A 14,242-nucleotide genomic window follows, 5' to 3' on the forward strand; every position below is an offset into this window, starting at 1 on the left:
AGGAGATCTCTGAAACGTGTTCTTATGAACTAGCTATAGCACGCATTGCGCTTGAAGGTATCCTAAAAAAAACTTCTTATGCTCGCCTTGCGGACAAGAGGGAAGAGAAACACATCCCGCTGGATGACTGTAAATTGTAGCAGACTGTTTAAGTATACGCCTCAATACATCCATACGCGGCTATTCATAATTTTTGTGCTTTAGCTGCGTTTATTGAAACTTAATCATCGATAAACGACATTTACATCCACGCACGCTACCAACGTGATTCGTATTGTGTTCCTATATAGTTAACGATTCCTTAAGCAAAATAATAACAATGAAGCTTTAGATTCTCTTGCTTATTCTCCTAGTACATTTAACGAGTTGCTACCAACTAACCAGTCCACCCAAAACCAGATAGCTGATTCCGCTAATCCTTGTGTCTGTGGGCTCGACTAGCATTTATTTTCATGTCGTTGTCACTATTGTCATCGCGACTGTCATATTGCTGCTGGTTCTCAGCTGCGACTAGTGATTGTTGGCACACGGTGCCTTTGCCCCTTTCTACACTTGTCGCTTCGCAACTGGGACTCAAAATCGTGCCCCACTACCAGATCCCACACAGTGCATTGCAGTTGGTCTGCTATAGTCAAGACACACTCAGCTTATCGCGAGAGAGTCATTTTGGCGCCAAGTGATGCAGCCTCTTGGAGGGGTAAGATGAGCCAATAGTCGGAACAGCTCTGCTCTTTCTAAGTGAGACGGCAGCGACACGACGAGTGGGGCAAGCGAGCAGCAACGGATTTCCAGCGAAAAGAGTGGAGAAGGCTTGGCTCCCTCTCTGCTTGGCAGTGGCAAGCGTACAGGGGCATCGCTAAGCATCAACCTCCGCTATCCAAGCGCCGCTGCGTAGTCCTATGCCTGTGCTGTTTCTGTTCCTGCTCTTTGCGGGTACAGTCGTTGCTAGGGCAACGTGCCCCTTCGCCCCGGATCACCTCGCGCAGACTAAAGGAGCGAAAGGTTACCACCCAATCCGGGTTCTCTTCCTTCATCGTCCACCACAGCAAACATAGCAGGCTAAGCAACTGTACAACTAGGCTAAGCGGTCTTTGTTGTAACTGCAACGCAAGAATCAACTTCAGTCCCGGTAGATTTCACTTGCGTCCAGTGACCCAACGAAGCCTGACCAACCGTCAGAGTGTTATTGTATTTATATATATCGGCGCGGTGTTCTGTGACGTCCGACTGGCTAGTGTGTGATGCAGTGTGTCATATAGTGGCGTATCAGTAATGATGCAATGATGAGTGCGGGATAGAGTAGAAGTGGACGATTTTCCACTAGTAATAGAGACATCGACCTGGCTAGCATCCACCAAGCCAGAGTAAGGCGCAAAGCTAGAGGAGTCCTCTACGTCACCCAGAGACACTAAGAGCGCAACGGGTGCCGCTGAGGATAAATTGTTTCCTTACAACGTTGGGCCTAGGGCCTAAAGACTTTGTTACTAAATGTGTTAGGGGCTCCAGAGCACAGTACTAGGAAGGTGCGATTTACAAGGTATATTTCCTGTAAACTGGTGTGCGTGTGTGGGTGCGTGTGTGTGTGTGTGTGTGCGCGCGCGCGCGCGTACGGGTGTGTGTTTGATGGCCGTGAATCTTAAGCACAGCTAGAATCGAGTGAAGTGTGGAAGAACTTGGCGAAGAAGGGACTTACGACATAGCCTAAGAAGATACCGCACAGAACAGTACAGTGGATAACCAACCTCACAGATAAACCGCACAGGGTATCTTCTCTAGCCATGGGGACTGTGATGAGTGTTGCACCAAAAGACGCACGGCTCGGTAAGCCGCGGGAGAGTCTTACTTCAGGCATAGGATCGATGTATGCCTACGAACAGCTGAAAAACGCGAAGAACGTTCCCACAAAGGCCTTCGCTCAAAACACCAAAATTATGGGGCCCAACACGAAGGCGGCGCTCCAGCCTGCCAATGGCCAGCTGAAGAAGCCAATCTTTGTAAATTCACTTAGCTGGAAAAGCTTTGGGCTGCCAAAGAAGCACAAGACACAGCAGGAAAATAAAAACCCACAGGCGCCGCGAACCGTGATCACGCAAGATACTGTTGCTCAGGTGTTTCGACCGCCCAGTGCAGAAAATCTTGGCCTGGGCCTCGGCCGGTCGAGCCGCGCTGAAAACAACAACAAGGATAACACAATTGATAGCTGTCGAAAAGATGACAAAGATTTCCTCACGCCAGACTCAGGTATTGGCAGTCAAACCAGCAGTTACCCGAAAACTGGCGGTGACTCTCGGCAGGACCACTACCTCGATAACGCTTTTGGTGAGAATCTGCAACATTATCGCGAGCTGAAACCACAAGATAAGCGATGGACAGATTTTGGTGCGCGAACCTCGGGTGTCGCCGCTTTCCCTGGCTTCCAAGCAAAGCGGGCCGATCTAGAGCGTACAGATCGGGCACCCCCTTTACCTCCCAAGCCGACACAAGCGGTAAAGCAGCTGATCCCGTCTCCGAAGCCGCTACGACAGCAGCAGCAGTCAGGAAAGACGGTCATACAGGCGTCAACGTCGGAACTCCTACGATGCCTTGGCGAATTTCTGGTTAAGACCTGCAATCGGCTAAAAGACTTTCAGGTAATGAACACAGCACATATCATAGTTTATTGGGTAATTGAAGAGAAGAGGGTAAGGGGTACAGAGATCGAGTAGATTACAGACGCACGGGGATAGGAACAACTACATCCAGCTATGTATATAAATGTAGACGGTACAGTGAAGCAGCAATGGGAAAGGCTTGTGGACGAAGAAAATGGGGTTCGCTGTGCTATAGTAAATAAGTGAGCACGAGATGAGAGACGGACCCGGTAAACGTCTCTAAGGCAATACGAATTCCCAAGAGATCTAGCGAGTCTCTATTAGGGATGAGTTATTCCGACCGATATTGAACTGTGAGCCATAAATGTCGTAGGTTAGCTTGGAAATGGTTTCAGCCCAGTAACAAAGTGCATCGAGTTTTACATCCGTTGTCAGGAATTATAGCGAACAGTTGGCCATCTTTACGTAGCCCAAACGAAGTCTCTAGGTTCGATTTCTAAAATAAATCTCCTATATTTTATGTTCCTGAAACTCATAAACAGAGTCACTATCGTTGAACCACCACCAGAACATACATTTATTTTGTAACGTTACGGTTGTAATTTCCAATGCGTTGCGTACGCGTGTACTTTGAGATGAAGTAGGAATATATTCTTCTGCGGACAATATTAATGATGCGATATGTATACAAAGATGAAGAATGCCTCTCACGTTTTGTAGAATTAAGTTTGATCGATCGAGATAGCGTCCGACATGTTTTGAGACAACTGCGCTACTTTCTTCGCTATTCCAACATCCATATCGTCTGCTACAGCTCCACTGGTATAAATAATACTGCCAGTGATATTATATCGCCGGTATCGACGGTGCTGTTTTCCCGTTTGACCTCATAATTTGTCTTCCATATTCAACTTGTGCAGTTCCACCATTCGGTCACTTCGATGAAATTCAATGCACTTTCCGGGTCTCTAGGTTTCGAGTCTTACGCCTTACGGTATCGCCGTGAGGCACTTCATCAGCTGGCTGGCTGGCTGGCTGGCTCCCAGCATGATACGAGCCGTGTGTTTATGAATCTAGACCATAACGTGCCCCTCAGATTAGCAAACAAATGCGTTACCCATAAAGCTATCAGTCGTCGAGCCAGCGCAAATTGTTGGCCGACATAGAAACACGGAGATAGGATTAGGAATCGACGGTAAGAAGACGATATATTTGTAGAAATAGAACAAAAGCAGATAGTATAAGCCGGCCTTTTTCATAATGTAACGGGTACTCCAATCTGCTTGCCTTGCAACCAACCGGTCGCCTATCACCAAAGACCGCCCGATTGTCTGCTTGTTACAATGTCTGTGTAACAGCTGAACAGTCGCATGTCACTGAGTGCCGGCAAGCCAACGCCTTGGTAGCATTCCGAGAATAATCGTGAGTGTAATCTTTTATTGGTTGGCGTTTATATATAGAGCAAGGCTTCTGTACCTTCCTTTTTTGCCCCTTCCGCACTTAGTCTGCTGACGCCAACAGTCTGACCAGTCAATATCGCCGTGGTGCCGGAAGAGGCCGACACCACCAGTACGATATCGTACCTTACGCAGTGACAAGTACAGAATTGGCATCGCTGTAATGTGTGGCAAAAGCTGCCGATGTAGGCGGCAACCTCCTTAAAAAATGGCGGCGACTGACGTTGCTATGTGGACTGCGGTTGGGTTAAAGAGCCTGAGCAGCAACCGTTGTCACTGTCGAAATTTCTGTCGCTACATAGGCCGAAAGAAGCATAGAGTGCAGATGACAGATGTGACATCTACGAAAAGAGCTCATTGCATGGTCAGCGGCATGGTATAGGTCCAAGGGGGCAGTGCCTCTAGACCAAAGCGAAAGAGAAGGGGAAAATATGTCACAAGCATTCAATAGACGGTTGAAGTTTCAATGGCAAATCGCTAGCATGGAGTTCCTCAGAGGGAAAATGGTAAGGATGAAGGCAACTGGCCAAATCATTAAGAGACTTTATTCAGCAGTCGAAATAGTTGTGGTGGTAGTAGAAGAAGAAAACGTTAATTACAATGCCTGGTATGGCCTTTCTGACGACGTATAAATAAACTAGCCAAGTGGCATCTCTGCTAATTGATGAATTTTCATCTGCTAGTACTGTATAGAAAGAGGAATAAAAAAAAAATTGTTAATCGCAACGGTATTTACCCCGTATACGCATTCAGTGTACTCAGATATTACATGGACCGCCTTTATGTAATGGCTTGCCCTGAGAGTAGAGTGCAATTTAGGGTGTACCTAAAATTACTTCTGCTCCTGTGTAGTACCAGTCGTTTGTCTAATGAGTACGGAAACTAGTACACCAAAAGCCTTACGGAAACCGATACTTCGTTCGAATATAAGCACGACACTTGTTGACATGTCGTACCAACAAGAGTGTCATCCCTGGACTTGTAATACATTCTGTCTGTCAAATATTTTAACGCCTACAAATTGGTCTATCTGTTCCGGCAATGACAGGGCAAATAAATCTAACCGGTTTAACAAAGCACTAGAAGGCTGGAGCGTACATCTTTGGAACGGGCTCCACGTATATCGTAATTCGATGAACGAAAATTTCGCTCTAAACAACGATCCATTAGAAAAGGTACAATCTCTGGTGCTGTAGAAAGCATGGTGTATACGGGATATCGATGAAAGCATAGCTTTGAACCGTCAATACACAGCTGAAGTTAATGTCAAACTGCTACAAACGTACCCATTGCTGAAGCCCACTGCGACGTCGCATTTCTTCTACCACATCTTTCATAAACGAATCGTGAAAATGCAACCCGCCTTGAAACGTCTTTCAGGAACAGATGACTTAAGATGCGTCCTAGCAAAACGTAAAAGTTTTTGTAGCTAATTACATTTTATTTTGGTGTTTTTTTCATATTAACCTATAATTGCCGATTGCGACCAACATTAATTTTACTTAGAATAAAACACTGTAGATACAATGAAATAATTATCAAGTACTGTTTGATCATTTATTTTCTGCTGCTACAGCTATGACGGAACTATGCACTATTTAAATACACAAAAATTAGATCCCCGTCTGCAGCAGGCGTGGGCCTATTTCATTCCTATATTTATTGCACATATCGTGGACCACCATTGACTGAGGCAAGGCCACATTCGTTACACGCGAAGACCTGGCACCTGGTTCGCATCCAATCGATATATCAAGGCAAAATGAAAATTAAGGCATCTATCAAATTATACGAATTGTTTGCTAACGCATCGACTGATTCGGTAGCAGAAGTTTCGTCTCAGGTTTTTTCTGTATTTACATTAGCCGCAAATATCGTGCGCGACTTGCTAGTCAGGCACAAGGGCTGGTGCACTTTCGCTTGCCCTACCATTTGGCCTTACCGAGAATTAAGTATAGTTGCTGTATGAAACGGTCGAAATCGCATCCCATTGAGATTCAATAGTAAAAGCTTGTTATTGATCTTTAGAATGAGATTAGGGAGGAAAAAATCAGTAACAAAAAACAAGTAGATACATGTTTACGGAAAACAGTAATTGCTTTAACTAGAAAGCAGATTTTTCCACAAACTATTTTTTCTAACTGTAGATCTATGATTTTTTTTTTCAATGAAAACGTATTTCTGACTTGCACTGCAAATCGTTGGATATATTCGAACCTGGGTGAATTGCGGCGACGATTTGGCGATTTAGAGGTCAACACTTCTTACTGCGCTGAATCGCTTACAAAAGAAAAAACAATGAACGAAAACAAAAAAATCTAGATTCTTTCTGTTTCATTCAAATCCAATTTTCTGAAAAACTCGATCATTTCCCTACCCATCTTAGTGGACCGGTTCCATAGACTTCTATAGATGTTTTTTAGTAGCACTTTTTAATAGCATCAGCGAAAAGGTGGCAGATCTTAACGGTAACATCTTCGGAGATATACAAATGATTCTGGCTTTATAGATCATTGCATTGGCCATCTGTGACAAAAACCAGTCGGCGCTCAACAGCGTACAGAAACAGTATTGGCCTGTTTATTGAAGCGGTCTTTTTCGAGTTTCGTGTATCTACATGTGAAACCGTTAAAAGTGAAATGTCCAGGTTTACCACAAGTATGGCGCAATAACTGGTTTAATAACAATGGCCGTTGTATCGAATCAAGTATTGGCAAACGTCCGTGGGCTCAATGATATGTACGTTGTATCAAGTGATTTACATACGAGAAAACGGGTCATTTTAGCTTAAGATAGGTGTAAACCTTATCGTCCAAAAAATAACTGCCACTACAACGCAAAGAAGGTAAGCCTACGACTGTTTTTCTAACCATCTTTCAAGTCTTATTATCATCAGTATCGCTATACATCAAGGTCATTACTTCCTGGCAGCCTAAAGAAAATCTAAACAGGTATTATCTTTCGACACAAGTAAATTTAGTGCTTTTAGTGTTATTATGAAACGAGGGTATTAGCTTCGCTAAGGCAAACCTATGGATTTGTTTTTATCAAACGTTAGCCTGAGCAGGCATACATACATAGACGTGCAGGCCTAACGCCTTTTGTCGGAACTGCGGCTCCTTGCAGCCTTGATGATGGAAGTCGACAAATCACTTCGGTCTACGACATCTGTTGTCAGAAAAAATCTTGAAGACTTCATTAGCTGAAGCTGGCGTTATATTAAAAACCTCATGCTGTTCTATAGGTTATCTTGCCGCTTACAAATATTTTACTGCATATACTCTTGTCCCGAGCGGATAAAAGACTCAATTTCAAAAGGGTTGTCTTCGATCTATTCATTTAAGTCTAATTTAACCAGTTACGATGCTGGCAACAATGCTATCGAAAACATGCAGGCATAATAATTCAATGCAAGCCTTTATTCTGTAAAAATGCTTTTGGTTATCAATGTTTCAATAGGTCACCATAGGTAGAGGAGCGGCCGTATTACACTTTTACAATTCCAACATTTATGCCACAGCAGGCCGTTTTTTTTTAGGAGTATTGTTAACATAGATGATGCAGTAGTTCACTTGCGATGGGTCGCGTAATTTCTCACGCAACATTAATTTCAAAATGCCTCTGCTATCCATATATTATACCAAGGTGTTTAGTTTTTAATACCGGTGTTAAAAGGTATGTACTGGAAGCGTCCTAATCAGACGTTCGCCTAACGCACGAGTGCTTACGAAGAGTGAAAGGCGTATTTTTGTTGTGGTGTTGTCGTGCGATCACGCACATTGTTAGAGAGATCTATATACGACTAACAGAGGGTGGCACGTAATAATGTTTGCTCGTGAGACCGTCCCAACTGGAGTAATGTGAAAGGTATATACGAAATATTACAGCATGATAAGTGTATATACGGCAGCTAAATTGAGACTTTGGTCGACATGTGTTTATTCCTTATTTTTTGTACCAGAGGAGGTTTTGGCAAAACTAAGCGAACAAACGTGTCATAATGGAAAACAATGCGTCATTTTTGCAATTAAAACAAAAATTACTTAATATCGAATTTTACACAACGGATAAACTTCCACTATAGTAAAAAACATCTTTTTTTTTTTTGCCGAAACCGTCATTCCGCATTTTTCACGCGACTTCTAAAAAATCAGAAAAATATTTTTATAAGATAAACTAATAAATATTAAGAAAAAAGTTTAGATTAAAAAAAGAAAAGCCATTTTTGATGTGCTTGTGTTTTTCATACTGAAAAAAATGCCGTTTTGAAGGGAAAAATATCTATTGTCAATCAAGTCGTCCAAGATACTTTCTGCGCCTCTTTGCACCTTCTTTAACGTTTGGACCATTGTAAGCTTTTGCAGCTGTACGATTTTGGTCTGTTATCATCTTAAAATTCAATTTTGTCACAATTTGTTATATATAGCGTATTACTTTGTTTACGTTTATCATTGGAAGGTTTTTATGAATTGTAGGAAAAATATTTTAGAATCGATGCAATGACCACTGAGTAATTTAGGTTCCAAATTGAAGCTGTAGTCACAAAAGGTAATGACGGTATTGAACCGGCAAAATCGTCAGCGATGACACTTCTAGCATGTGTAAAAATAATTGTAAACACCTGCTTTTTTAGGTGCAGCTTTAAAGACAAACCATAACTAGGTGCTGTGCTGTATGACTGTCCATTATATATATATATATATATATATATATATATATATTAGGTTGCCGAGAAGGTTTTTTATCTAGCTGACTTTAAACTTACGGATCTCATGTAATGTAGGTCGGCTGAAAGCTAATATTTGACAGTAGTAGATGTGATAACATTGTTGAAATGCCCTTGTTTAGGCTTTAGCTAGAGTGCCTTGAACCTGCGTGAGGCTTCCAAAAAAATGAATTATAGTTTACAATTTTTGTATGATAAAGTTATCGGATGAAATGGTTTTGGCCTTTCAGTAATGGTCGATCAATTACGAGGAAGGTTACTTAAGTTGTTATGTTGACATCAGTTATCAAATTATCTTAAACCGTTTGGAAAAACATGGCAACAAAAAAACTTTTGGGTGTGAATCATTTGTGAGTTCGATTAATCAGCGGATGGATCGGAAAGGAATCGTGCAATACAAGTATCTCGCGCCTGGCACAAAGATTAACTTAAGACTTCTACTATCAGAAAATAACAAGATTACCTTAGGGCATTGAAAAAAACCAACCGGAACGAGTGAACGGGAAAGCTGTTACCTTACATCACTACAATGCAAAGCTGCATACATCTTTGATTATTTGGCAAAAACCGCAAGAACCTGTATAAGAGATTCTAACCGTATAACTCGAACATCCGAGTGTCATTGATCTGCAGTAATGTCAATGGGGGGATGTAGAAATCACAATTTTTCATCCATAAACATAGAATTAATGTGATTATGATATCGCCAAAAAATGCCAGAAAATCATCAATCAAAATAATCCTAATTTAGTTTGACAATGTTATCTTAAAAGCGAAAAAATATATTAGTTTGAATTTTAGCTCAAAAAATGGTCAGACCTTTTTTCTACAACCCAATATATGGTAAGCGGCCTCAAGCAGTAACCAATAGCCAAGAGTAACCCATACGTGATTCTGAACTATAGAAAAAAAAAAAAGTATCTTATCAAACATATCAAACGTTATTAGGACAAGTATCCGGCGCGGGCCTCCTAAACTGTTAGGATTGATGAGGCAATTGTTCAACCTTTTTTGTGAATCTTAGAACTTCGACAGTTACCAACATAAATAACTTGTTTTCTACATTTGCTAGTCAACAGATCAAGCTGTAGCAAATATCGAAACTGTCTTTTAATCGCTTACCATAAAAATTGCCGTGAAGTTTACGCGAAGATAATGAGCTGCTCTGAATTTAAAATTACTATTTACAACACTTCAATTCAGTTGTTTTCCCGTGTTTACCTGGAATACATCACCACAGGTCGTTCTAACCCTGCGTCTAAAATGTGAAATGATAGAAGTTACTCGCAGTCACTGTCAACTTCTCTTAACCAAAGCTTAAGACCTAAGCATATTTGGTTTATCCTGAATATGAAGCTATGGAAAAAAAGGCTAGATTTGAATTTGAAAAAGCAGTAATTTTTCCTATTAGTCAATACGAGTGTAATGGATACATAAAATCAAATTAACCGTACATGTCCAGTTTATCAGTGACCTGTTGGAATATGTAAGATGTCGTCAATAACAAGTATTCCAAACACAGTGCGTAGGAATAGCCCTAATAAGGTGTAACTGATTGTCGTTCTTTTGCCCTCTTATCCGACAGGGAGGCGATGCGGTGCTTTGGCTGCGTTCGGTAGATCGCTCTTTACTGCTTCAGGGCTGGCAAGATATCGCGTTCATAAATCCCGCTAACGTCGTGTTCCTGTATATGCTACTCAGAGAGCTTATCGTTGACGAGCACTCAGTGACATCAGAACGTGAACTTCAAGGACTTGTTCTCACCTGCCTTTATTTATCCTACTCATATATGGGTAAGTAACTAGATTTAATGATTTAAATGAATCTTTTGTACTGATCGTAAAATAGGAAACGATTGTTCTTGAAAAAAACGTTATAATGCCGGAGTGCTCTAGAAAGTCAAAGATCGGATTTCATCACTCTTAAGGCAGATTTTTTCCACCTGTGCATAATGGCTTAGAAACGGTAAAACCAAAAGTTGATTTGTATGGCAGCAATCAAAGGGCTAGGACCTTAAATATGTTCTTTTAGCTATTCTATAATAAATGGGTTGTTTCAGAAACGACTCCAATGATAAGTAGTAAAATTTCTAAGTATCGTCTAAAAGTTTCATTAATTGCGAATAAGGTCTTGATTGCTTCTTATGATGACTGCATTTTTACAGTATTTAATTTACTGTATTTAATCCTAATCGTTATAACGTCCTAAAATCTCCAACCTTTTTTTGCAAGCACCATAATTACGTTCTACAGAAACCAAGAAAAATTCAAGACGGCAAATGTTTTATACCCGTAATGGAGATTCCCTTCGTAAGCAATCAAGTTGCAGGTCTACGCCTATTCCCTTCTGTTTGCAAATGAAAGCAAACGTTAAATGGCTAATGCAGTCACGCTTCACGAAGTCACAGCTAAAGGAGAGTAAAGAAAGAGCTCTTTCGATGAGTCAGCTGATTTCCCTGGGGCGTGCGCCCATCGCATCCGCTTCATGACTCAGAAACACCACGAGCGATCAAGGGTCTTAGGGTGTGTAATTATTTTTGCTTTAGCCTGTCATGACTCGGTGAGCGTATGCCAATGCAAGGTTTTTACATTTCCATCCACATTTTGTTTTGTTTCTGCTGTTTTTAGGAAACGAGATCTCATACCCATTGAAACCGTTTCTGATCGAAGGCGAGAATCGAGACCACTTCTGGGATCGGTGTCTCTACATCATTAATAAGCTATCGTCCAAGATGCTCAAGATCAACTCGGAACCATCGTATTTCACCCAGGTGTTTACCGAACTAAAGAATCATCACCAGCCAAATGCCGCCGTTAATTAAAATCAAGTTGTGTCATTTTCCTTGACAAATCACAGTGATTAAAATTCATCTGTAACAACTGAAATCCATCTCATGAATGAAACGATGCAGAGTAAATATATATCGATGGCAAAAGAAAAAAAGAGGACAAAAAGATACCGCATGAAGTTATTACATAACTATAAGGGAGATCGACACCTTGGTAAGCCTACGTCACAGCCGACTAAGCGAATCAAGGCATCAGACAAGCTTGTTTATGTATTGAGGTCGAGAGCGATCTAAAAAAGACAGGAACCATAGACGACAAACTGGTGATTACTACAGTCTGGTTAATGCGAGTCATTAGAAATTGAAGAAAACGCGAAGACGGTAACGCTGCTAATGGTTATGATGGTGATTATAAATGAAGATAAAAATGAAGAAATGCAAGTGCCAGTGGAATGTATTCTATACTGTACTAGATACTTACTAGTCCGCGATGTTGTCGCTAGTTAAAAACAAAGCCAATGGTTCCCAGCAGCTTCTAGGCTTTAGACTGTTCTTACCTATAGTGGTGTTGCATGCTAGCTGGGAGCCTTTAAGGTTTTCTGTGATCCGCTCGCACGCCCTTTGGCGGGGTGGGCACGCATCATTTTGAAAATAACTCTTCTTAATATTACTACCAATTCTAAATACGACATTGAAAAGAAAAAAGGACAGAACTTTGAATATCCACCTAAAACCTCTCATTTCCCATCTCAAATGTACATCAGGTCATCAAGAAAAAACCAAGCCCACGATATTTAAAGCTGCTGCTATTAGTACAACATTCACCGTCTGCTCGGGATGAAGCAACAGGAGACTACCGAGTGTTGACTTTGTACCAAATAGAAGCCAATTCTCATCAATTCAATCAACAACAACTCCCTACCCAAAGTCAGCTCTTACCCGTTTGATAGCAGAAAAGCAAACAAAAACCTATTTTCCACAAAACCTGCAACATCAAAAACCAAACTAAAAACATCTGTGAAAGCAGGGAATCACCTCCATAGCTGAACTGATCAAAAACAATACAACTACCACTAGTATTGCTATTTTACTATTATTACTATTAGTAGTACGACAAAAGCGTACGAGGTTTTTTCTTACAATCATTTGTCTGTGTGTATATATGCGATATCTCTGCTTAACAACAATATATGTATATTGTATGAGTTGACATCGCAGTTGTTGACAGTGCCGACGCCAACAATGTCAAAACTTTGGAACAGCAACATGAGCTGAGCTCCAACATGTCTAAGTAGCGCGATGCGCATGGATCCTATTGTGTTTGCTGCGTTGAATATTGTATAATCGTGATCTTCAGTACGGGGGGCAAGCGGGCGGGCAGGCAGGCAGGCAGGCAAATTCGGTACCGTGATCGTAAGGTGAGCGGCTGAAAAAATCCTTTAGCCGCGCACGGTTCAATGGTTACCATTGGTTTCCTTTTTGTTTTGCCTAATGACGAAAAACTAACATCGGCGGCAACATAAACTTCTAGGAAACATCGCATATAGAATGTTTGGGGCTTTTCGTTTGTAGACGTTAGCATGCAGATCTCCAGTGTTGTGCCAGGGTTCCCATTTTGATTGTGTATTCATATCGATATGCTGTATGAATATGTATAATTGATTTATGTTCTTTTTGTTGCTTAGATACCTGTAATTATACGACAGTAGCGCTGAAAAAGCTGAGGCGGTCGTTGGCATGATTGGGCCGTCCGTGTATATAGGACAAAGAATTATTATTAGTAGTAGTGGTATCTGTACGGATATAGAGAAACGCTACGGAAAGTATATAACAAAACAACATTCTGTTTTGCCTTGCTTGATTATTTGGCAATCTCGTCAGCGGAACGGAAGCAGAAGAGGAACTTTGTTAATACACGGAAAAAATTTCATACCAATACACACATACCTACTCAATATAATGATTATGGTGATAACAATATAGGGCGACGATACGTTGACAAGAAGTGCAATGACATTCCTGCATAAGGACACAGTGCATAGATTACCATTCATATTACACATAGGGAAATAGCATATGTCTGAATGATTGCTTCGTAGACGCACGCGGAAAAGCAAATGGTTGATAAGGGGAAAAGTATATAAGCGTGAGGAGAAAGATTATAATTTTTTCAGTAGACACATCAATATATATATATATATATATATACACTAGTAATAGGGCCCATATCGAAGTATTGGGATACAGTTTGAATTCACCTAAACCAGGTGACGGGTATCGACAATGTTAGGTGATGATCTCGGATGAGACGACGGTGGCGGCAAACGCCGAATCCGTTTCGTTGCAAGCCTCCTTGTCGGATCAAAGATCAATGAGCCATATTAATACGACACTCGTTGAAGTCGCTAAACGCGTCCGATCCAATGGCCTCCACTGTGGACCTAATCGAAATTTGCGAAAAGCACAGTTGAATCATAGGATGGTTTCATTAGTTTTGACTGCGACGTTGTCCGGTTGAAGTGCAACATTCGCGAATATCTCACTCGTTTACCAAGCAAATGAGGGTCATTTAGGAACGACACAGTGTCAACAGTCGGCTTAACGAAGAAGGCCCTCACGGGCGGTGTGTGTCCCTTTGCAATGTGCAATATATTTAAGAGATTTCGTATCTCGAAGGCAC

The 14,242-nt window shown here is 41.3% G+C and overlaps 1 protein-coding gene across 1 annotated transcript; it reads left to right on the plus strand.

Moving 5' to 3' along the window:
* The first annotated feature begins 1,033 nt into the window (after nucleotides 1-1,033).
* Nucleotides 1,034-13,680, plus strand: Cdk5alpha (Cdk5 activator-like protein). Its single transcript, XM_022840426.2, has 3 exons — nucleotides 1,034-2,630; nucleotides 10,360-10,567; nucleotides 11,402-13,680. The coding sequence occupies exons 1-3, from the start codon at nucleotides 1,779-1,781 to the stop codon at nucleotides 11,593-11,595; spliced, it is 1,254 nt and encodes a 417-aa protein (XP_022696161.1). The 5' UTR covers nucleotides 1,034-1,778; the 3' UTR covers nucleotides 11,596-13,680.
* The last annotated feature ends 562 nt before the right edge of the window (nucleotides 13,681-14,242 follow it).

This window comes from Varroa jacobsoni, unplaced genomic scaffold (genome assembly GCF_002532875.2).
Source record: "Varroa jacobsoni isolate VJ856 unplaced genomic scaffold, vjacob_1.0 scaffold_864, whole genome shotgun sequence".
NCBI classification, from domain to species: domain Eukaryota; kingdom Metazoa; phylum Arthropoda; class Arachnida; order Mesostigmata; family Varroidae; genus Varroa; species Varroa jacobsoni.